Source organism: Tenrec ecaudatus, chromosome 4 (assembly GCF_050624435.1).
Source record: "Tenrec ecaudatus isolate mTenEca1 chromosome 4, mTenEca1.hap1, whole genome shotgun sequence".
In the NCBI taxonomy this organism is placed as follows: Eukaryota; Metazoa; Chordata; class Mammalia; order Afrosoricida; family Tenrecidae; genus Tenrec; species Tenrec ecaudatus.
In genome coordinates this window covers 104,905,044-104,931,244 of record NC_134533.1, presented here as the reverse complement: position 1 = coordinate 104,931,244, position 26,201 = coordinate 104,905,044, and the positions used below count along the sequence as shown (strand labels likewise).

The 26,201-nt window shown below is 37.6% G+C and overlaps 1 protein-coding gene across 1 annotated transcript in view; it reads right to left on the bottom strand.

The window, feature by feature from the left end:
- CUL5 (cullin 5) overlaps positions 1-26,201 on the bottom strand; it is an 87,438-nt gene that overhangs the window by 16,071 nt on the left and 45,166 nt on the right. The window contains exons 4-11 of the mRNA XM_075546550.1: positions 25,711-25,887; positions 20,721-20,862; positions 20,154-20,299; positions 19,991-20,071; positions 5,712-5,805; positions 4,527-4,657; positions 4,168-4,275; positions 4-68 (exon numbers count right to left, since the gene is read on the bottom strand). Coding sequence (XP_075402665.1) covers positions 4-68; positions 4,168-4,275; positions 4,527-4,657; positions 5,712-5,805; positions 19,991-20,071; positions 20,154-20,299; positions 20,721-20,862; positions 25,711-25,887 — 944 coding nt within the window. The remainder of the gene's footprint in view (positions 1-3; positions 69-4,167; positions 4,276-4,526; positions 4,658-5,711; positions 5,806-19,990; positions 20,072-20,153; positions 20,300-20,720; positions 20,863-25,710; positions 25,888-26,201) is intronic.

The following is a 26,201-nucleotide window of genomic DNA, read 5'->3' as shown; positions in this document are numbered from 1 at the left end:
CACCCTTTCTGCTTCAAAGGTAATTCAAGTTTAAATATGGTAGCATCATTAACAACTGCTTTGTATGCCTGAAAATAAGTCAAAATACAACACAAGCATTATTTTCAGCACTTAAATGCAAAGAATTGTTATACTTACAAAATTCACTAGACTATGTTCATTTTTATTGATTGTTAATGGTGCATTTGGTCTGATAAAAGTCATGCTGTCTTTCTTGTAGAGTTTCATCTCACCTCCTCTCTTCTCAAATCTCTATGACATATCTGCCTTGTGCACTCTCAGCTGATGTAGCTTCCTACTTCACAGAGGAAACAAGCAGGGGAACCTCCACAGACCACAGCTACCTGCATCTGTGTCATCTTCCTCATTCTCTCTTGTCATCATGAATAACTATTTTTAATCCACAGCACAAAGAAGCCCTTCTTCTGAAATTGAGATTGTATTCTTTCTTGTCAACATAACTCCTTTTGCTTGCATTATCAGTTCACCAATTTCCGTTCATCTGCCTTAAACAGTCCTTTTTGCTTTAGTCCACTTTCAGTTATGGCCTCATTTCGCTTCCTTCCTTTAAGATAAACTACTTGAAGAATAATCTAACTCATTGTCTTCAACTTCTGGTGTGCCATACTACCAGCAACCATCCAGTCATGCTTTCAGATCACTATCACCGCGACTAGTGGTCCCCCACCCCACCCCGCCTCAAGTGGTCTTGTCAAAACCACCAACACCCTTCGTGCTGCTGCACACCACAGCGGACCCCCACATAATGTTCCCGAGAGGCAGCAAACCCTCCTGGTGAAGATACTTTCTACTTGTCTTCCTTTCCTGGTTCCTCTTCACCTTTATGACAACTAAATGTTAGGATGTCTAGGACAACCTTGGAGTTTTTCTCTTTAATATGTGTACATATTACTTTGGTTACTATATCTAGTCTCTTCAATCCCATCTCTCTATGCTGATGCTCCCAAATTTAGCTTTCCAGGCCCACTCAAACTATCTTTAAAAAAAAACCAAACAGATTTATTAGCATATAATTTACATCTCATAGAATTCAACAGTTCAATCATGTTAAGAGTTGTACAAGCATCTCCATAATCAATTTTAGAACATTTTCTTATTTCTTGCACTGTTATTATCTTCCCATTGCCCCCAACTTCTCCTGCCACATAACCAAGAAACCATTAATTCTGTTACCGACTCTACAGACTTACCACCTAACCTAGATTTCACATACAGAAAAAACATTAAAAACAAACAAACCAAACAACAATAAAATGGAGAAAAACTTCAGAAGAAAATATTAAGAACTAGACCAATGTGAAAATGGTTCAAAATGGAGTTCAAATGATAAGGTGTTAAATTGTCATCTAACTGCATTTCTAATGCACTCTGCATGACATTAAGGCGAGTCACATCCCTGGTGTATGGTTAGAAGGAATAAACCCCAGCCTTAATCCACGTGCATTTCCTCACCTTTAAAAAACTTTTTTTAAACTAAAACTACTTTAAAATGGGTCAAAAGGAAGAGCCAATGATACCATTCCACTTTAGTCTAACTATATGTGTGAAATTGACTTTTCGGCGCTCTGATTACAGGACTATTCACATCCCTCGATTACGGTCAGGGGAGATTTTACTCCAGTGTGGCAAATGGATTTGGGCTTCCACTGGCACCCGATACAAACCAGGTGCTCACAATCATTCAAACTCGTATAATCCATACTCAACACTTTCACACAGATGTTTAACAGAGATTTCAAATGTAACACTGAAAATGGAGTTCCTGGTTGCTTTTGGACCATCTCCCTAAAATCCACTTCTTTCTGTCTTTCCCATCTCAGTAAGTATTTCCTTCCAATTGATTAGAACCAAATCTTGACTGGTTTCTTTCTATCACATTCCACATCTGATTTATTAGCAAATCCTGTATCATCTATTTTTCATAACAGAATCGGATTTCAACCACTTTTGATTACCTCTACCTACTATCACTCCAGGCCAATCCTCCAATATCACTTTACTGATTTAAATAATTTCCTAACTCATATTATGTCTTCTTCTTTAGCACCCTTCAGTCTATCGTTTTTTGTTTTTTAAATAAATCATTTTATTGGGGGTTCTTATAACAATCCATACAACCATTGTATCAAGTACATTTGTACATATGTTGCCATCATCCTTTTCAAAACATTTTCTTGAGTCCTTGGTAGCAGCTCCTCTTTTTTCCCCTCTGTCCCTCCACCCTCATGAACCCTTGATAAATTATTAGTTATTCTTTTCATATCTTATACCCTCTGCTCTCTCACTGCACCCATTTTCTGTTGTTCGCTACTCTGAGGGGCAGGAGTTATACGCTGATCATTGCGATCAGCCCCGCACCCTCCCCCTATCCTCACGCTATCGCTACTCTTATTACTGTTCCTGAGGGTGTTATCTGTCTAGATTTCATGTGTGTCCAGCTCTTATCTGTATCAGTGCACATGCTCTGGTCTAGCCGGATTAGTAAGGTAGAACTTGGGTCATTATAGTGTGTGGGGGAGGAGCATTAAAAAATAGAGAGATGCTGTATGTTTTACTGGTACTATACTGCACCCTGGCTAGTTCATCCCTTCCTTGCGACCCTTCTGTGAGGGGCTGTCCAACTGTCTACAGATGGGCTTTGGGTCTCCACTGTGGCCCCTCTCGTTTGCACCAGTCCATTGTTTTTACAGCAGCCAAGCAGTCATATTAAAAAGAAAGACAGGTCCAGCTACTCTGTTCAAAAATTTTCAGTGACTTCCCATTCTACTCACAAAGTAAAAACTAAAACTCTTTATCAGAATCTTACATGATCTAGCCTCTTGTTAGCTCTCTAACTTAATTTCCCACCGTTCTTCCCCTTGCTCTGGTTACAATGACCTTTTTCGGTTGTTTCTTACACGTGACAATTGTATTTCTGCATTGGAGCTTTTGTATCTCTTGGTCCCTGTGTCGGGAACTCATTCCACTACCCTTAACTCCTCCTCTAATAGTAGCTCCTTATATTTAAGTAGACAAACTAAAGTGAAGAGAAGAAGTGGGGAGCAGGGGAAGCCTACTGGGGAAAATTAGTGTTAATTTCTAGTGATAAGTTTGGCATTAAAAAAATGTAACTCAAAAAAAGATACACACAAAAACAAAACAAAACCAACAACAAAAAAACAAGCAGCCATCTAGGTGAGGTGTAAGATAAGGCCACATGGAAGAAGCAAATCATCCTGTGTTATCCAAGATTTGTAAATAATAAAATCCAAGAGAAAGAAGGGAAGTGTATTCAAGCTTAAATTCTGAGCACCCAGTTTGCAAAAGGTTATGCATGACAATGAATGCCAGACTCCATTGGTGGACTCCCAGCAAGGATGGGAGTAGTCAGAGTACATCAGAAAGGGCATCGATGCAGACATAGGTAGGCTAAAATTTAACATTATAACATTTGTTTTCCCTTTAACCCATTCTTAATATGTTCTATTTAAAAAACTTATTTTATGTTTTCCTTAGGATTAAAACATTTAAATAATGTCATTGAACAAGTTACATAGAAATTGTTAAATGAAAACCTAATTTGTCATGTGAACTTCCACTGAAAATACCATAAATTTTTGTTTGTTTGAAATGAACTTATTTGTTCATTAAAGACACCAGTTTAGGAAAAAATAAAAAGACTCTAAGGAGAACAGCGTTTCACTATACCACTGCCCCGTACTCCCGAGAAGAGGGAAGGACGGCCCGCAATGCCAATGGCAGGCACTTGGAGTAAAAGCATAAATGAGGCCTCTGAGAGAACAGAGGAGGGGACAGACCAGCACCACGTGGGATTGGCTGTATGTCAAGGAAGTTCCCAGATAAGTGTATTTCAAGTTCAGTCTGAAGGAAAGACGACAAAGAATTTAATAACAATAACATTCAAAACCAGGAACACATTCCTGAAAAAAGTAAAAAACAGAATAACTTTTTAGCTAAATTCTAGGTCATAGGAATACCAGATACGCACAGACACACACAGCAAACTCAATATAATAAACAAAGGTGCCCTGGGGAAATGAGTTGCTGGGTCTTTAATCTGATATATAGGATGCAAACTTTCTAATTAAAAGCCCATTTTGACAGTAGCACTTTCAATGAAAAGTGTTGCTATACAGGAGTACATACCTTATCTCTTGCAGTGAGAAATCGTGGGTCATCTTGAAAAGCTTCTTTGACGAGCTTACTAAATCTATTAAATAGCGTAAGTAACTGCTCAACATATTTCTCAGAGTCCTAGAAATGAAATGCATTACGTTCAACTGAGTTTTAAAAGAAAATACTCATACAAATAAAACTGAGAAAATATAAATGTTTATGAAGAATTCCTTTTAAAATGAAAATGTTTCAAAATTGCAGTTTTGCTATTTCAAATACTATTTTAAATACTCAATCTTGCATTTGGGTATTTAAAATAGTAATCAAAATAGACAAAAGAAGAAAAGCTTTGATGTACATTCATCATTGCCACTGAAGAAAAAACTTACAGTAGTAATAGTTTCAGCAGCTGCTACCATATCTGCCAGGCCAGCACTAATAATATGCTCTTCCAAGTCTTTCAACATTGGTTCTATCCCATTAGGAACTTTGTCCATCAATGAAAACATCAAATGTAATTCTGAAAGGATATAATACACTCATGTAATTATTTAATCCACAAAATAAATTTTCTCTTAAATTAATCTCATATGTCTAGAATGTATATAGTAGTTAGAATATTCAAATGGTACTTAGTAGGTCCCGCTGGTTTAGAAGTTGTTATAGCTAAACAGGACTTCCTAGTCTACCTTTTCAGTTTTGAATCAACTACAAGAATCAGAGGGGAAATACTGTGCTTTAAATTTTAAGAAGTAAAAATGTTTACACGGAAGATTAGTACATGTCATAAAGCATTTCCTCATTGTTATACCATTTAATTCACTTTCACAAAAACCTACCTCACAGTATTGGTAATGACTAAACTCTTTTGAAGAGGCACTACTCTTAAGTTAGTATGGAAATGCAATGATTTTAGTTAAACAAAAGAGTAATTTGATTTTTACTAGGAATTACTCCTAAAGTGTAAACAAATTTAAGAGAATTAACAGGCTTACCTTTAATGCAACTACAAATGTACTGCGAGCCTGTCGATAGGTATAATAAAATCTGGAGAGTACTGTATTAAAATGTTATGTTTGGGTAGTGGGAATAAGTATATTTTTATTATAGTTATTTAGTTTTTGCCATCTCTATACAGTATCTTTATTAAAATATATTTATATAATTAAAAAATACACGCCAGATCTCAAAATGTAAAATTTGGGTGTGTGTGTGTGTGAGAGAGAAGAAATGTGTGTTATTAACAAAGTATATGATTACTTTATAAAATGACTCACTATACGGTTTTATATAAATTTCAAATGTCTCATTCTATTATACAGCATGTGTGTACTTGGCCTTTAAAATCAAAGCCCTACTTTTAAAGAAAAAATAATAATACTTGTATCTAAGGGGGAAATGTTTAAAATAAATTTTAAAGTAATGATTCTAACTGTGCTAAATACTTTATCACTGCCTTTAAACATAGTCCACTTTAAGAAATAGACTTATGTATCTAACAGCAATTTATTAAGGAGTTGCTTCAAAGATACCCCCTCAAAGGATTAGAAAACTGCATGTGATGTTTTACCTACTTTCAGTTTCATTTCTTTTGATCATGCCTTGGCACTCTGCTAAGATAGTCTCTTTGAAGGATGTCACCAGGGCATTTACACAGCATTCCATGAGCTGAAAGATAATAAAAATTGGTCAAGGCCACTATAAGTTTTATAGCAGAAGTCTATTTCAACTCATGAAATAAAAACCAAATTGTTCAACAGCAGGAGAAACCTAAGTATCCTAATGTAGACTGTACTTACCTGCACTAGAGGGCAGTTGAAGCTGAACAGTGAAGCTGAGTGTTAGGCCTGTTTTGGGGAAAAGTCATTGCATTCAAGTTCTCTGTAAATATTTTTTAAAGCTTCTGAGATTAACTTTTTCTAATTGGACAGATCCCGTGATAGAATTAAATAACAAAATCTAAAAGTATGCGTACATTCATTCAACAAACCTCTACTGGGTGCCTACTATGTGTGAGCACTAAGGAAGACTTACTAGACAAAGAACAGGAATTCCTGTTCTTGAGACCACTGCTTAACTGAGGATGTCAAGGAAGCAAATGTATCCAACCACAAACAGCACGCAGAGGAACCACTTGTTAGAGTAAGCAAAAAAGCTTCACAGTTGATATGTAATTTGGACTTTGAAAGGTAAGAACGAGTTCTAAAATAAAGAGTTCTTGGGAACAATAAGAAGTTGATAGGATGGGGAAGAGACAGTATAGAAGTAAGCTAGAGAATGATTATGAATGAAAAGTCTATGCTTTGGGACTTCATTTTACCGACAGAAAATGTATTGTGAATAATGAATAAAGATTAGGGGACACTGAGCTTCTATTAATGGTGATGGAAGAATTTAAGAACACGTGACTAATACAATGTCACTGAAATGCACATATGAAGACAGCTGAAAGAGAAAATGCTTTGCTTCTCCCTATATTTACAATAAAAACTTATGTAATAAAGATATACAATCCCATTAATAATTTTCTAGTATGCATTAAAATTTTAAAAAAGATATCACATGGACAGATTGCCCGATATTAAAAGGCTCAAATATCACAGTTCAGCAAAGATATGCATAAACCAAGAGATAGTTGATGGAAGTAAGAATGACAATGTTTCTGGTGGTCACTTTGTAAAACATTCGTACTCTTTGTTTCATCAATTTCATTTCCAAGAAATTAGTCAACAGATAAAGTCGAATGTGAGAAAAGATGCAAGCATAAACAATCAAACACACTGCCATTAAGACTAAGATGTAATTAAAAATAATTTTTAAAAAGTCCTGAAGAAAAAAAAAAAAGACGATTCCAACTCATAGCTTCCTTCTAAGACAGAAGAGACCTGTCCCTGTTGGGTTTACAATACAAATCTTTATGGGACAGTCTCATCTTTCTCCTGCAGAGCAGTTGCTGAGTTGACCTTGTGTGTAGCCGTCCCCTGCATGCATCACTATGTCACCAGAGTGGCCAAGGATGCACAGGATGTTGAAATGATAGAAACATAGGAGGCTAAGTAAAAATCTATTGCTACAAGGGTTCCAGCCATGAGTTTATTCCAAATAAACCAGGCTTAAACATGCGCCTGCCGTTCTGTGGATGGCCGTACATAAGGTTTTTCAGCAATACACTTGTCGTCATTTGGTTAGCGAGTTCCTTCAAAAATAAAAAAGATCCAATCTAAACAGTGCCTTCCAAGAGCATCTGTTAGACCAGTTCTACTCAAGGCAGAGAGGTCAGCTCAGAAGACAATGGTGACCGTGGGAATCCAAAGGGGGATAATACTGATTTTTCTTAATGGTCATAGGATGTTTATGAAGGATTTCTATTAATTTCCATGGGTGAAAAAAGTGTCAGAAACATTGTGCAAAGGAATTTTCTCCCCATCACAACACACTTGCTTATTCTTTATGTATACCAAGGGCTGTCGTGAAAAGAATTGGGAAACTTTATCCCATCCACCCCACAGACCTGACCTTGCCTTTTTAATTTTTTTCCCAACAGTTTTATTGGTACATAACTTGTGTATCATACAATAGTTTAGTTGTTCAATCATATCAAGTAAAACTGTACAATCATTACCACATCAATTTTAGAACACCTCCCACTTCCACGGTTAAATCGCCTTTAAAATGAGTTGTGCAATTACAATTGGTTCTAGTGCTCCTGCCCCCTCCCACTTTCATTATTCCTGAAATCCCCTTTCCCTATCACCTCCCCCACCCCCTGTATCCTTTATAAACCCTTGTATCAGTTATTGTCACTAGGATCCACTGCCCCTGTGCTTCACAAACAGGGAAACCCAACAGAAACAATGATAAGCAAAACTGAAATAAGGTGGCAAGGATAAAATACTAATATAAAAACCAAAACACAAATAATGAGTGAGAAAGACCACCCTCATCAGCATTCAAAAAGCCAGGGAAGAAATTTCTGTCATGTAACAAAGAAGAGATACTTGTACACAGAACAAATTCAGGTCAGGTCTACATAGGGATGTCAACTGACCTAGTATGGAGTTCGATCCAGCATAATCAAGAATAGCCTCTGTAATGGCTAGAACGGATCTACCAATGGCTCAGTCTGACTAGATACTCTGCAGATCGGCTTTGGGCTCTCACTGTCCTCCAGAGTTCTCTAATTTTAGTTCTGATACTTTTCCCTTTGCCATATTCGAATTTTGTAATTGTCATCTTTGGATCACACAAGCTGGTGTGCTTCTTCCATGTGGACTTAGTTGACTCCTCACGTAGATGGCCAATTGAATACAAGTCTTTAAAATCCAAGACACTATTCCGATTGATAGCCAGGCACCATCTACTTTCTTCACCACACTTTGCTGTAGCACTCTTATCTTTTTGGTGATCATTTCATGAAGATATGGAGCAGGGCCATGTTATCACAACTAACTGTTCTTGAATTAGGGCTAGAAGTAAGTAGGAGGCCAGACTTCATCTGCTTGTCCTTGGGGTTTACAGGTCTCAGGTTTACTTTGGCAGTTGTAGTATGACCAGCATCAAAACCCTGTAAGTCCAACTCCATCAATAAGCCAACTAGAACACACACAAACCCAAAAAGAAAAAAAGAAAAAGGCAAGCTACGAGCAGAAAAGCAAAAAACCCATACAAAGAAGTACAGCCTTGTGAATCACCTCCTGGGGTATAAGTTGATTGCACCATTATCATCATCAATTTTCCCAATGACCCAGCCCTCCAGACATTGTTGGTATGAGGAGTCTGTGGGATCATTGTTCTCTCTTGAGTATCAACCCAGGAGATTTTGACCAACACAGTTCACACTCTCATTTGACACCCAGCAAGGGGTTCCCCTCAAGGTCCAATGATTGCCACTTCCACATTCCTGGGGCAGCTACTCTGGTTCCTGTGCCATCCTGGTATCCCAGCCAAGGGTGCAGGCAGCTTTGAGGCAGGGTTTAGTTTATTCAGCAGGGCCTTGATATTAAGTCCTTCTGTTATAGGCCCTGAATTATGCTATGCTGCCTGCAAGGCCGGCTTCCATGGTGCTTAGTCCACGGTGTGGTTCAGCAAAGGTTGGGTAGAAACTAACTAGTAACGTATACCTAGGAAACTTAAGACATGGCTCATGTCCCGATACAATCATTGTTTAGCATCCCAGCCTGCTATGTGGTCAGTTCTCCTCACTCACTAAGAGAACTGGATAGTCCCCTCTCCTGGTCTTGGCTTGAATTTCCAGCAATGTTCTCCTTCCATTCCTGTAGGGCCCACTGATTTGCCCTATGCTTGTTTCGATGTTGCACAGCCTAAAATGGATGGTCATCTCTAATTCCCTCCTCTTGAAGTAGACCCCAAGCAATACGGGGTCTTCATGTCAACTTTTGTGAAGTGTGCAAAAGGCCAGTAGGTAGTATTCTCTCCTTTTGTTCAGGAATTGGATCCTAAGATTTGTTTAATTGGTGTTTCTTATTGGAGTGGACTCATACAATACTTGCCCTTTTGTGATCGACTTACTTCATTCAGCAGTTTCCAGGTCCTTCCATGTCATGCAGTGCTTCATGCTTTTGTCACTACTTTTCAGGTGGGCGTAGTATTCCATTGTGTGTATGTACTACAATTTCTTTACCCATTCTTCCACTGATGGGTTTTTAAGCTGCTTCTAGCTTCTTGCCATTATGAACTATGTAATAAACATTGGAGATCAAAATCTGTACTCATGTTGTGTCTCTTACTTTGTTAGGGTATATGCCTAACAGTGGTATTATTGTTTCATATGGGATTTCTATTTTTTTAATTTAATCATTTTATTGGGGGCTCATACAATTCTTATCGCAATCCATACCTATATCCATTGTGTCAAGAACATCTGTACATTTATTGCCATCATTCTCAAAGCATTTGCCTTCTACTTGAGCCCTTAATATCTGCTACTCATTTTCCCCCTCTCCCCACTGCCCCCTAGCGCATGAATCCTTCATAATTAATAAATTATTAATATCTTGTCATATATTACACTGTCCAATGTCTCCCCCCGCCTTCTTCTCTGCTGTCCATCCCCCAGGGAGGAGGCTATACGTAGATTCTTGTAATCAGTTCCCCCTTTCTACCCAACATTCTCTCCACCCTCCAGGCATCGCCACTCTCATCACTGGTCCTGAGGGAGTCATCTGTCCTGGATTCCCTGTGTTTCCCGTTGCTCTTTGCACCTATGTACATCCTCTGGTCTAGCCAGATTTGTAAGGTAGAATTGGGATCATGATAGCGGGGAGGGGGGCGGGGAGAAGAAACATTTAAGAACTAGAGGAAAGTTATATGTTTCATCGTTGCTTCCCTGCACCTTGACTGGTTCACCTCCTCCCCACAACCCTTCAGGAAGGGGTGTCCGGTTGGCTGCCAATGGGCTATGAGTCTCCACTCTGCACTCACCCACATTTTCAATATGATTTTTTGTTCCTTGATGCTTGATACCTGATCCCTTCGACAGCTCGTAGTCACACAGGCTGGTATGCTTCTTCCACGTTGGCTTTGTTGCTTCTGAGCTAGATAGCCACTTGTTTATCTTCGAGCCTTTAAGACCTCAGACGCTATATGAGGTTTCTATTTATAATTCCTTTCAGTATCATATCATTTTCCTCAGTGGCTGTATGTATTTACAAGTCCACCAGCAGTTTCAATCTCAAAAAAAAAATAAATAATAAGAGCTTCAATCTCTTCACGTACTCTCCAGCATTTTTTGGTTTTAATTTGGGCTAGCCTTGTGGGTGTAAAGTGGCATCTCATTGTGGTTTTCCTTTGCATTTCCCCAGTCATTCGTGATTGCATTTTTTCCATGTTTGTTGTGAGAAACTGAGAACCGGGAAGAGAGTGTATATGGACAAATTCTGTACACTCACATTTTAATGAGTCTCCAAGGCTGAGATTCTAGTGGAGGAAGCCCTTCACATTCGTGGGCTAGAGAAAAATCCCAAGTCACATTCTCCTAAGTAAAGTTGTTTCCCACAATGTCCCCCATAATAATACCAATTTTAAGGTCCTGCTTACAAGCACATGGTTGCTACGCAAGACAAGGTTAGGCTGACATCTCACCCCTAGACACCACACATCTTGTTACGTATATACCTTACATATCTGATCGGAGCACATGGGAGCAGATGAAGGGGAAGTAAGAGAGTGGAGCACATCCTGGCCCACCAGGCCCTGAGGATGATGACTCCAATTAGAGCAGCCAGTCCACAGAGAGGACCACATGGCCAGCCTCACTATGAGACATGGTGTCCCTCACTGACCGTGGCCCTGTGGGGGGCAGCACCGGAGACACAGTGTAGGAATTGTGCCCGACCTGATCCCACCACACCGAGGCAAAACACTGGAGGAGTGCAGCGGAACAGCAAGGGAATGGAGTGGCAAGGTCCCCAGGGAATGCTGAAGGTGGACTTTGGGGCCAGGGCGTGGTGCCCCAACAGACTGGACTGGAAAACACTCCTAAAGGTCAACAAACGATCCTCGAATTAACTACAAGGTTTCTTTCTTGTTGTGTTTTGTTATGTCAGTGGTTTGTTGTTGTATATTGTTGCTTGGTTTTGCTCTGTCTTGTTTTTCTGCATGTTATTATCTCCGCAGGTCTGTCTAAATAAGATAGGCTGGATGAACAAGCTGGAGGAAGAACAATGGGATGGACAGTTCCGGGGGAAATGGGATAGGGAGAGGTAGGGGTAAGGAAGTGGTGTTAAAAAACCCAGGGACAAGGGAACAACAAGTGATCCAAATTGGTGGTGAGGTGGGTGTGGCAGGGCTGGTAGGGCATGATCAAGGGTAATGTAATGAAGAGGTACTGCTGAAACCCAGGTGGAGATGGAACATGATAGTGGGACAGAAACAAAGTCAAGGGAAATAAAGAGCTGGAAAGCAAAGGGTATTTATAGAGGTCTAGACAAAGACATGTACATATACAAATATATATATGATCGGGAAATAGATCTAAGAGCCTAAATTTATAGGTTTCGTATTAAGGTGGCGGAAGGACCTTGGGCCTCTACTCAAGTACTCCCTTAATGCAAGAATACTGTCTTCTATTAAATTGGCATTCTATGATGCTCATCCTCCCGACACAACCACTGAAGACAAAGCGGGTAAATAAGCAAATGTGGTAAAGAAAGATGATGGTGCCCGGCTATCAAAAGATATAGTGTCTGGGGTCTTAAAGGCTTGAAGATAAACAAGCGGCCATCTAGCTCAGAAGCAACAAAACCCACATGGAAGAACACACCAGCCTGTGTTATCAAGTGGTTCCAAAGGGATCAGTTATCAGGCATCAAAGAACAAAAAATCATATCATTGGCTGCACACCTCCATGATAGTATCGCTGAGGACAAACAGGTGCATAAGCAAATGTGGCGAAGAAAGCTGATGGTACCCAGCTATCAAAAGAGATAGCGTCTGGGGTCTTAAAGGCTTGAATGTTAATAAGTGGCCATCTAGCTCAGAAGCAACAAAGACCACATGGAAGAAGCACAACAGCCTGTGCGATCATGAGGTGTCAAAGGGATCAGGTATAAGGCATCATCAGAACAAAAATATCTTACCATAGTGAATGAAGGGGGAAGTGCAGAGTGGAGACTCGAAGCCCATTTGTCGGCCACTGGATATCCCCTTGCAGAGGGATGTAGGGGAGGAGATGAGTCAGTCAGGGTGCGACGTAGCACCGGTGAAGAATACAACTTTCCTCTAGTTCCTAAATGCTTCCTCCCCCGCCCCACCCCACCCCACCCCAGTCCCTCACTATCATGATTTGAATTCTACCTTGCAGGTCTGGATAGAACAGAGGATGCACACTGGTGCAGATAGGAGCTGGAGGCACAGGGAATTCAGGGCGGATGACAGCTTCAGGACCAGGGGTATGAGTGGCGATACTGGGAGGGTAGAGGGAGAGTGGGTTGGAATGAGGGAACCGATTACAAGGATCTATCTCCTTCCTGGGGGACGGACAACAGAAAAGGGGGTGAAGGGAGACGCCGGACAGGGCAAGATATGACAAAATAATAATTTATAAATTATCAAAGGCTCATGAAGGAGGGGTTAGCAGGGAGGGAGGGGGGAAAAAGAGGCCCTGATGCAAAGGGCTTAAGTGGAGAGCAAATGCTTTGAAAATGATGAGGGCAATGAATGTACAGATGTGCTTTACACAAGAGTTGTATGAGCCCCCAATAAAATGATTGAAAAAAAAAAAAGCTCTTTGCTTACCCTGGGTCTTTTGCCTGCCCATATGAATGAAATTGGTAAGTAGTTTTTCCATTTCTTTAAATAATTTATTTGGGATTTAAATTGGTATTGCATTTTATCTATAGATTGTTTTATGTAGTATTGTCATTTTCACAATATTAAGTCTGCCAATCTATGAGCATGAGATATTCTTCCACTTATATAGTTCCAATTTAGTTTCTTATGGTACTACTTTGTAGTTTTCTCAGTATAGTTCATTAGTTTCTTTAAGTTTGTTCCTAAGTATTTAATCTTTAGCGTGATTATTGTAAATGATATTGTTTTTTCTCGTAGTGCTCTTTGTTGGCAAACAGGAATCTGAATGACTTCTGGTTATTAACTTTGTATCCTTCTACCTTGCTAAACTCCTGGATCATTTCCAGCAGGTTTTTTATGGAGACTTTTGGGGTTTCTATATATAAGATCTTATCGTCTGCAAACAGGGAAAATAATTGGATTTCCTTAGTTTCTTCTCAGTGTCTCATGGCTCTAGCTAAAACTTCCAGCATGACGTTGAATAGGAATGGTGATAGGGGACATCTTTGTGTGGGTCCTGTTTTCAATGGGAATGTTTCTAACTTTTCCCCATTGAACATGATGTTGACTGTTGGTTTTCCATATATGACTTTAATTATGTAAGGAACTTTCCTTCTATTCCTATTGTGTTGAGTGTTTTGAACAGAAACAGGTGTTGGATATTGTCAAATGCCTTCGCTGCATCTATTGATTTGATCATGTGGTCGTTATTTCTCGCCTTGCTTATGTGGTGGATTACAGATTGTTTTTGAATATTGAACCATCCCTGCATACCTAGAATAAATCTTACTTGGTCATGGTGAATTATTATTTTAATATACACTGCATTATTCCATAGGCCAAGATTTAGTTGAGGATTTTAACATCTGTGTTCATGTGGGATAGTAGTCTATAATTTTCTATCTTTGTGGGGTCTTTGCCTGGTTTGGGTATCAGTGATATGCTGGCTTCACAGAGTGAGTTTGTTCTTTTTCTAGGTTCTGGAAGTTTGTGTAGTATTGGTGTCAGATATTCTTTGAGTATTTGGTAGAATTCCCCGGTGAACCATCTCTGGTCCTGGGCTCTTTTTGATTGCTTATCTCTTAATGATCTGCTTTCGTTTTTTTCATTTGTTAGGAGTCTGTTGAGTTTTTAAATATCTGTCTGCATTAATCTGAGTAGGTGATGTTTCTAGGTATGTGCTCATTTCTTCTAATCTGTTTGAGTGCAGTTTTTCATAGTACTGTGTTATTCTTTTATTTCACTTGGATCTTTATAATTCTTCCATTTTCATCTCTTATTCGGGGTATTTGAATTTTTTCTTTTTCCTTTGTTAAGTTTGCCAGGGGGTCTATTTTGGTAACCTTTTCAATTAACCAGCTTGTCTTGATTTTTTTCTTTTTTCTCTCTCCATATAATCCATTTCTGTTTACATCCTTATGATCTCTTTTCTTTCTTCAACTGGAGGGACTGTGTTGTGACCTTGTTCTAGTTCTTGGAGGTATTGTAAGGGTTTTGATTTTAGCTTTCTCCTCTTTTTGTGTGTGATAATAGCTATAAATTGGCCTCTGATTACTGCTTTCACTGTAAGATTGATTGTAAGATCTCATTAAAAAAAAATTGTTCGGGCATGATTTGTGGTCTCGTATGTGTTCTATACTTAAGAATGTCTCATGTGTGTTGGAGAAGAACATATATTGCTGTTTTGCTGGTTGAATAATTCTGTATATGTCTATGAGGTTTCTGATTGTGTTGTTGAACTTTTAGTGTCTTTGTTGAGTACTTTTTCTTGCCGTTCTGTCTTTCCTTGAGAGTGGTGAAGTAAAGCCTCCTATAGTTAAGTCGATGTGCCCATAATCATTTTCAATTCTGTGAGGTTTTGACTAATGTACTTTAAGGGTATGTTTATTATAGCTATTGGTTCCTGAGCAATTGTTCCCTTTATCATCGTGTAATGACTTCCTATCTCTTATCACATTGTTGCCTTTAAGTCTGTCTTCACGCTTATATTGCTACCCCTGCTTTCCTTCGGTTGCTATTGGCTTGTTATGCTTTTCTCCAGCCTGATTTTAATTTGTTCATGTCTTTATTCTTGTAGGCAGCATATAGGATTTTGTTTTCTTACCTATTCTGCTACTCTGTCTCTTTTACTAGTACATTTAGTCCATTAACTTCAGTAAAATTATTGATACGCATTTGCTATTGCCATTTTGCCTTATATGTGTGTGTGTTCTGTTTGTATATGTGTTGTGTTTTGTTTCTTTGTTCTTCCTGTGATACTTCCTTTCTGTGTGTAGCTTTATGTGAAGAATTGTTGACCTTGCCTCTTAATACTTCTTTAAGTTCTCTAAATCTAAAGAACATGATTTGAGTGTCTCTTGAAGATATAAAAATTGATGTTTTGATGTGGTATAAATCAAACAGTGCAGAATTCTTCAGGGAAGTGATAGAAAAATGGAAATATTACCTTCAGAAGAGCCAAGACCTACATGGAGGATATATTGAGAAACAGTAGCTTCACACTGGAATGTTTTGGCTTATTAATGGTTTTAGAGCAATTCTTTTTTATTTACTCTCATAAGATATTCCAGGAAGAAATAGTTGAGATAAACTATAAACAATGAAAATGCCCATAATTATCGGACTGCTTAAGTTTTTAATAGTACATATTTGGGGGCTTCAAAGTTTGCAGAGAAATGGAATTTTTTCCATGAACTCTCATCATACATATAATGAATTATTATGAGGCATTAGAAATGATATAATACAGAAATATTTAGAGAAAAGTACATAATATCAGAAGTCAGTTTTAAAATACCGGAGAACATAGGAAGGCAGGAAGAAGGAGTGCAGGGAGGAAGTGGAGGGAAAAGAATTACTAAAAAGAAAAGAAATGGGGTCTACCAAGTCAATATGACAAAAGAAAAATTTTGAACCCGGAGGCTGAATATAGGTGGCAAGTCTGGTTCATTACACTATTTTCTCTAGTCTTGTATATATTGGATTGAAGACTTTTTAAGAATGCTTTTTAAAGCTTTTAATTTTATGCCATAAATGCTTATTACTAAAGTCAATATACAGGAAAAACAAAGAAAAGGATATTATTGATTAATGTTCTCTGCTTCTTTCAAATGAATCTCATAAGAATGAGTCAGTTCTTGGAGGATGGAGACTATGCTATGACTCTTTTTAATTTCCTCCCCATCATTTACCAAAGTGCTACATACATAGTAAGCCCTACATATATACTCGTTAATTGAAAAATGCATCTTGAATGGAAAGGATAGTGATAAACCATCTCTCTCACCTTGTATTCCCTTTCTGTCTCCTTTCGCTAGCTTCCGTGAAGAAAAAACCTTTTTGCCATATGCCATCAACTCCTGTGTTTGTTTGCCTGAGATGAGCACAACTTCTAATCCATAGCAATCTCTGCCCAGAAGTCTGCAAGGCGAAACACTTTAACTATCAATGTGCTTGATGTTTTACGCTCTTGTATAGCAAGACTATTCACTCTTGAAGAATGATACCTGCCATAACACTCAGCAAGCACCCAAAAATATTTGTTGAATGAATGAACCCATAATTCTGTGAAGATGAAAAGTGGGATAGATAACGCTGTGTGATATAGCAGATTTTCTTTTAGTGGTCCTCAGTTTACCTCATTTGTTCTACTTCACTTAAATTTAGTGAAAAGCAACAAGATAAATTCTGATTTTCATTAATAATGGAACAAAGTGTAAATAATAATCTCCTTTTATTTCTGAAGCTATAAAATCCAAGGCAAGCTAAAAAAACAACTCTCAAGTCCGCGGGCTGCTGGGGAGAGGTGCGGAGAGGCGGGCTGTGGGGAGGCAAAAAAACTCTCTTAGGTGTCATCCGTTATCAGGACTTCACCCAGAAATGCATATAAGAGAACATACATGAAAACTTGCCTGTATCTGTCTCCACTAGAAAGTTATCCTCCATCTGCTTTACTGGTGACTGAATACAACCTTTTTACAGTAAAGTACGTAAAATTTTAACGTATCAGTAAAAGTAAAAAGATTACACTAAATATTGTCTATGCATGTTTTTGTTTTTTACTTCACTCTTTTCCATTCCCTTATGAATATATTCTCTTTTTCTTAATCCCACTTAATGTTACAGTCTCTTAATTGGATTTCTACAGGTGAGATTTCCATTAAGTTTAATTAACATGGATATGCTATACTTAGTCATGTAAACTGAAACAGAAGAAGAGTACAATTACATGCTACAAAATTACATCAGCCCCCACTCAAAGGCTATAGGCACTTCCAGCAGCTCCAACTACTCAAATTCCTCAAAGTAAATTAATTTTCCTTAGCTTCCACGAAGACTTACATAGACTTCTCTGTAAAACAGAGTTCAGAAACATTACTGACTCAATTCTCTACCATTTCTAGCCCCATCCAGTATGACACAATATTCAACCTCTGAAAAAAGTCTTATCCTTTCAGTCATATTTTATAACCTTCTATACTTAGAATACTTTGAATTATTGCAAAAGCCTTCTGCATATTTTTTGCTTTCTCACTCCAATTTGTCTTCCATCATCTTCCACAGGGAAATTCTGTTCACAGCAAGTTATTAAAGACATTCAATGCTTTACCTTTTGAATGAAGCCTACCTAAGTCTGGCTTTAATTTCTACTAATGACTTCTACAACATCCACTATTTTAGTCTTGGTGCATGCCCCCCACCCCCACCAGCCCAACATTATTTTAACCATCAAAAATGAATAATCACTTAAAAACATTAAATAAGAAAATATAAAGATGACATTCATTCAAGGTGGAAGAAGCTAAAGGTTAATTAAAAAAGAAAAAGATCCCACTAAAAAACGTTTGGCTATAGGCAAACTAGGATGTTATTCCTCTAAACATAAACCTAGATTCAGTTTCCAGACTGAAAGGAACTGTTTGAAACATTGCTTGTTAAAGTTTCAAGATTCTGCCCAAATGGGCTCTTATTTTTCTTACAAAAGCACACTAAGGTTAGGTTCTCCAAGGAAAGGAAAACGCCCAGGGCTGACATTCTGATTCTGACTAAAACATTTTTGTTTTGGGTTTTTAAAAGTAAGGAATTTATTATACAATATAAAATAAATAAAACAACAATATAAAACACTGGTATTCTCTTATCAAATAATATTTCATCTTGTTATAAGATGAAGTTTGAAAAATGTCCCCCAATAACAAACAAAAATAGCTTTTATTCATACTAGTATACATTTAGTTTGAACATAATCTTTTTAGTAAATGAATTTAAATAAAGCAATTAGCAGCTAAAATAAATCCTTACTGAACAAAGATATTAGTCCAAGTTCAAAAGTACAGGTCGTATCTGTGTTCTTTAAAAGAGGACTTTTGATCTGAGATAAATTACTGACTGTAACTTATTTGGCCCTTTAAGAACTTAGCTATGGAGTTTTATTACTAAAAATTCTAATTTATTTAATTCTTTTAATAATTTTTCCAAAACCATTTTATTGGAAGCTAATACAGATATCATATCATTCCATCGTTCAGTCATATCAAGCAGTATTATACAATTGCTACCACAGTAAGTTTCAAAACATTCTCTTCTTTCTTGACTCCTTGTTATTGGCTCCCCTTTACCTCTCCGCTCTTCTCCCCTCCCACAGTTAATTCTTTACGGAACACAAACTTCAAGCAAGCTGACAGAGAACTGGAAACAGTCAAAATCTCTCTTTCAACTTAAGAGATTTTGAAAAACATCAAAATCCAATTAAAAACAAATCTATTTAAAACAGTTCAAGAAATAATTATTTTCCAATTCAGTTTCAGTAAGACTGAAGTCCAAGTGGCACTGATCCTGAATTGTTTGAATGTCTAGAATAGAAAGTAATGCATTTAAATGGAAGCATAAGCAGTTTACAACTATGTCTAAGCATGATAAAAGGCAGTACTGTTTTAGAGAAAATAATGCAGTTTTATTTATTTATTTTCGGCAATACCCTCAGCTATTACAAAAAATGCAGCAATTAAAAAAAATATATCAGGTCCTCTTTTTTTATGCAAAGGGCTTAAGTGGAGAGCAAATGCTTTGAAAATGATTAGGGCAAAGAATGTACGGATGTGCTTAGAGTTATAGGAGCCCCTAATAAAATGTAAAAAATAAATAAATAAAATTTAAAAATATATCAGTTTATCTTAAGGCATAAGTTTCTAAAGGGCATATTTTACTTACAAAGTTACCACAAATGGCAAACTTCTGAGATTTATCAAATACAGCACAAAGAGACTGATCAAAAATTAAGCAGATTTTTTTAAAAAGAAAGAAAATTAAGCATATTAAACACAGTAAACTCCAAAGCAGGGCTGGCAAATAGATTTTATTGACATACCAGCTCTGAAGAACAAGCTGTTCATTGGCAGAGTCTTATAACAAAATAGCAGTGTTGCAGTGTTTGTCAGTAACATGAAAAAAGGATGAATAATGTTAAATGTGTGATGTCTTTGCCACCACAGGGCTACACCACTTCAAACTGCCTCACAGAAACTACAATTACAAAATTACTTACTGCTTCAACAGAGTTACATTCTCGTCTTGTTTCTAAATAGCGTAGTGCTCGTTTTTCTTCCTCTTTTAATTTAGCATCTGCCTGTCCAGAAAGAAAATAGCAATCATTTTACGAATAGCAGGACAATAGCTGAAATTATCACATATACTAAACTCTGACTTACATATTTCATATAATTCTGTACACCGTTCTGCTGTAAATACGAGGGCGCCTGTGTTCTATAAAATCTCTCTGTTGAATCCAAGTATGCTTTCTCAAAATTGTCCCTATAAATCTGAAGCTTATCCTCAGGATTAGAACAAAGATTAACTGAAAAACAAAACCAAAAATTTAATCTAAATAATTATTCAAATAAATAATTTGAGTACAATAAGTAAAATAACAATTAGTTTAAAGTCATTACGTGCATGATCTGCACCGATGCTCAACAGAACATAAAATCGGGTTAAGTATAGGTAATAATGTCAAATATACCTAAACATAACAAATATTTCAGAAGGAGTTTATCAGTGAGGCACAAACAGGTACTATGAAGCTAGCCAAGTGGATGCAATCTAGTCTGGAGACTAGGAAAAACCAATGTGAGGATGAAGAGTGAGAGAGAGGAGTATTCTACACAGAAGGAAAAGCATATCTGATGGAAAGAAGGAACATAAATTTGTTATTATTCTGCAACTGACCAAGAATGTCAATGAAAAGCAAACTATGATCATGAAACCTCAGAGCATACCATAGGACTCTCTTACTCCAATGACCAGCTGAGAATCAAAAGCTTCTCCTAATCGTTCAGCATGTACTAACTTCATTGCACTATCTTGAAGTCTGTTCTTTATATTTGAAAAAATGGACTCATTCCATGTATCAAGCATGAGCTAAGAAAAAAATGACAAAATGTGGAAACATTTTCAATTATTCATATGCCAATTATGAACTATACACAAAACATTTCAAAAGTATAAACTTTAAAAGAAACAATCAAAATCTTAGGCGAGCATTCACTTGAATTCACTTAAGCAGTATATTTAGCGTAATACTAAAGAACATTTACTTCAGAAATAAATGGGATTTGATATAATAAATATAATCAGCTCTGAAACCTGATTTCCCACCTATAAAGTAGCTAACATAATTAATTCCAAGAAGCTGTAAAAATTAAACATAATATATAGAAAATTCTACTTAGTCTATAATTCCAAGGTTGAATTTTAGAAATATGGTTTATATTTGGGATGATAAGATGAGGGGGCTTCAAAGGATTCATGGAAAGAGGAATGATAAGATAATAGGATATTTCCAAACACTTTAAAAGCCCCCTCATATACCTATGTTTGTACGTGCTACAAATCCACCACATAGGTTTTTGCTTTCAGGTGCCATCGAGTTGGTTACGATTTACAGAGACCCTGTAAATAAGAGAATGAAAGCCTCCCCTTTCTGCACCACCCTGACAACTGTTCTTCGGTTGGAGCCCACTGTTGGTCACCGTGTAAATTCATCCTGTTGTGAGTCCTCGTTTTTTGCTGCCCCTCTCCTTTAGCAAATTTGATGTCCTTCTCTAGGGCCTAGTCCCTGCTGATAATGTGTCCAAAGTCTATGAGATGAAGGTTCTCCATCCTTGGATCTAAAGAGCTCTCTTGTTGTATTACTTCCAAGACAGATGTGTTTGTTCTTCTGACAGGCCAGGGTACCTTCAGTAGTCTTCACCAGCACCATCATTCAAACGCACCGATTCTTCTTCAGTCTTCCTTATTCAATGCCCAGCTTTCATGTGCAAATGTGTCTATTGAAAATATCATGGCTGGATCAGGCACACATTAGTCCTCAAAGTAACTTCCTTGCTTTCAACCACATTAAAGAGGTCTTGTGCAGCGACATACGCAATACAACGCATTGTTTGAAACCCTGACCACTGCTTCCATGAACACTGATTGTGGATCCAAGCAAGACAAAAATCCTTCACAACTTCAGTACTTTCTTTATTGATTATGAGGGTGGCCCAGTTGTGGGGATTTTGGTCTTCTTTACATTGAGTTGTAATCCATACCAAAGGCTGCAATCCTTGATCTTTATCAGCAAGTACGTTAAGTCATCTTCAGTTTCATCGAGCAAAGTTGTGTCATCTGTATACCACAGGTTGTTAATCAGCCTTCCTTCAATTCTGTTGCCACATTCTTCTTATAATCAAGCTTCTCTGATTATTTGATCAGCATACAGATTGAGTAAATGTGTTGAAAGGATGTTAACTCTGACACTTTTCCTGATTTTAAACCATGCCAGTATACACCACAAGTGTACACACCACAACCGCCTTTTGAGCCATGTACAGGTTCCATATGCAGTGTTCTGGAATTCCCTTTCCTCTCAAGGCTATCCATACTTTGTTATGATCTACAGAGTAGACTTGCCTTAGCACAGTCAATAAAGAAGGAGCAAACATCTGGTATTCTCTGCTTTTAGGCAAGATCCATTGGATGTCAGCACTCATATTCCTTGTTCCATGTCGTCTTTTGAATCTAGCCTGAAACTCTGGTAGTTCCTTCTCACTGGAGCAACATATAGGTGCTCCATCAAAAAGATGGAAATGTTTCATATTTATGAGTATGTGTTAGTATGCACAGATACCCTGGTGAGGAACAGTGGTTAAGATATTAGGTTGCTTGAACAATCTGGAAGAGTAAACAATGGGACCAACAGTTCCAGGGGAATAGGGGGTAAGGGGAGGTGGGAGGAAAGGTAGTAGTGTTAACAAACCCAGGGACAAGGGAACAACAAGTGATTCAAATTGGTGGTAAGGAGGGTCTATGAGGCCTGGTAGGGCATGATCAAGGGTAATGTAACTAAGAGGAATTACTGAAACTAAAATGAAGACTGAGTATGAGCATGATAGTGGGACAAGAGGAAAGTCAAAGGAAATAGAGGAAAGAGCTAGGAGGCAAAGGGCATTTAAAGAGGTCTAAATACAGGCATGTGCATATGTAAATATATTTATATATGAGGATGGGGAAATAGATCTATGTGTATATATTTATAGGTTTAGTATTAAGGTAGCAGAAGGACATTGGGCCTCCACTCAAGTACTCCTTCAATGAAAGAATACTTTCTTCTATTAAATTGACATTCTATGATGCTCACCTTCCCAACACAACCGCTGAATACAAAGCGGGTGAATAAGCAAATGTGGCGAAGAAAGCTGATGGTGCCCGGCTATCAAAAGATATAGCATCTGGGGTCTTAAAAGATTGAGGGTAAACAAGCGGCCAACTAGCTGAGAAGCAACAAAGCCCACATGGAAGAAGCACACCAGCCTGTGCAATCATGAGGTGTCAAAGGGATCAAGTATCAAGCATCATCAGAACAAAAAAATCATATTGCTGTGTGCTCACTTCCATGATATGATCGCTGAAGACAAATGGGTGCATAAGCAAATGTCGTGATTAAACTGATGGTGCCCGGCTATCAAAAGATATAGCATCTGGGGCCTTAAAGGCTTGAAGGTAAACAAGCGGCCATCTAGCTCAGAAGCAACAAAGCCAATGTGGAAGAAGCACACCAGCCTGTGCGATCACAAGGTGTCAAAGGGATCAGGTATCAGGCATCATAAGAACACAAAATCATATCACAGTGAATGAGGGGGGAGTGCGGAGTGGAGACCCAAAGCCCATTTGTAGGCCACTGGACATCCCCTTACAGCAGTGTGAGTGGTGATACTGGGAGGGTAGAGGGAGAGGAGGTTGGAAAGGGGGAACCGAATACAAGGATCCACATGTGACCTCCTCCCTGGGAGACAGACAACAGAAAAGTGGGTGAAAGGGAGATGTCGGACAGGGCAAGGTATGACAAAATAATAATTTATAAATTATCAAGGGTTCATGAGGGAGGGGGAAACAGGAAGGGCGGGGAAAAATGAGGAGCTGAGGTGGAGAGCACATGTTTTGAGAATGATGAGGGCAACAAATGTACAAATGTGCTTTACACAATTGATATATGTATGGATTGCGATGAGTTGTATGAGCCCCTAATAAAACGATTAAAAAATATTAGGTTGATAATTGAAAGGTTGGTGATTTCAACCCATCAATTGCTGCATGGGAGAAACATGGGGGTGTGTCCTCTTCTATAAAGTCTTACTATTTTGGAAATCTTATGGGCAGTTCTACTCTCTTGTATAGTCACTATGAGTTGGAATAAAATCATTAATACTGGGCTTGGTGTTTGGTTACCAGAATAACTTTGTCAGAGAGAGAGCAGACCAATAAAAACAACAGCAGCAGCAATAATAAAAACCAGAGTTAATTGGTATACAATATTCATGGCTATACAGTGCTATGTACCTGGCATTCTTCTAAGTACTTTCCACATATAGCTTCTTTAATCATCACAACTCTGGTATTAATGATCTCCTTTTTACTATGTGGGACCCTGGGTACAAAGAAGAAAGCTAACTTTTGCACATTCCTGTAGCTCCTAAATGGTAACACTGGGATTTGAGCTTAATATTACGGTCTGGAGTCCTTGGGCGGTACAAACTGTTAATGTGCTTAGTTCCTAAGGAAAAGGCTGAAGGTTCAGGTCACTCAGAAGCAAGACTGCTTTCAAAAGAAATCAACCACTGAGGATTCTATGGAGCACAGTTCTACTCTGACACACCTAGAGTTGCCACGCTACAGAACTGACCTTACAGCAACTGGTACCGGACTTTGAGCCTAGGTTGTATGCTCTTAATCATTATGTGATACTGCTTTTCAAAATCAAATGGGAACAGTAAAAATTAAGAATAAGAGAAAAGCAAGAAAAAACAAGACTATGAGACTATACAGTTCATATACATACAAGTGTATATACATATATACACATATGTCATAGTTATTACTACCACTAAAGAGCCTCTGAATACCTAAATATATCTTATAACTCTGTGACTATTAGAACTGAGTTTTAGTCTGGGAAGGGGCTGTAATGCTCAGATGATAATATTTTAATATCTGAGTCTATTGCTATGACCATCACGGCAAGCAATGAATTGTTTAAAGTTCATATGGCTCCCTCCACCCCTTCAAATCTTTTTACATTTAATCCTCACAAGTAGGAAGATAAGTTTATAATCAAGAAAGGCAGAGGTCAGTATTCCAGAGGTGAAAGGAAAAACCAGGACCCTTAACTGTCAGGGATAAATGTTTTAAATTAAGCCATAATTTATTCTTGGGCACAGAACAACATTTCATTAGAACCTATGTAAGACAGGAAAGTAAACAACACACATTGGGTTTCTAATAACTAGAATCGTAAAAGAAAGACTATAAAGACAAGAGCACTGTGTTCACAATTCAAGTTATCAGCAAGTAATCTACTTTAAAAAAAAGACATCAACTTATTGGAGTTAAAAGTATAAAGAGCAAAATGAGAAAATAAAATACTAAAGATAAAATTAGGAAAAAAGAGAAAGTAAAAATAAAAACAAGATTTTATTACAGAGCTACAGCTTAAGATCACATAACAGAAATGACACAGAATTGAAGTTAAACACGGATAAAGAAAAAATAGTATTTAAAAAACTCAGCAAAACTGAAAAGAATTTATATTTGAGGTAGAGAAAGTAAAGTGCAAATCACTTTTTTTTTGTTTTTAATTTTTATTTATTTATTTTTGCAGATCACTTTTAAATGCCTTTAATCACCTTCTTCCTAAAGAATATTTGGAGACAATAAGCAAAATGAACTTACCTTTCGAACAATACTGTCTTCCACATTTGATTTTTTATTACTTCCCTGCTTTCCCATTAATGTAATCTCTAGTTGACAGAAAGGTTTTGGTAAAATATCACACTGTGTAAAGAATTTTCGCCACTCAACAATATATGCTTTTAGCAAAGCTGTATCATCCTGATGGCTCAGTACTCGCTGAAAGAAAGAAACCATACCAATTTGAAATAAAGACAGATATTTTAAAGAATGTGAATTGTGATCTAATTTGTAGGATAAAGAACTATTATAACTCTATTGAAAAACACAACCCCTTATTTTAAAAGGACAAATGATTTTTAAAAATATTTCTCCAAAGATACACAAATGGTCACCAATATACATATGAAAAAGTACAGAAAAGTGGGTGAAGGGAGTCGGACAGTGTAAGATATGACAAATATAATAATAATTTATAAATTATCAAGGGTTCATGAGGGAGGGGGTAGCAGGGAAGGAGGGGGGAAAATGAG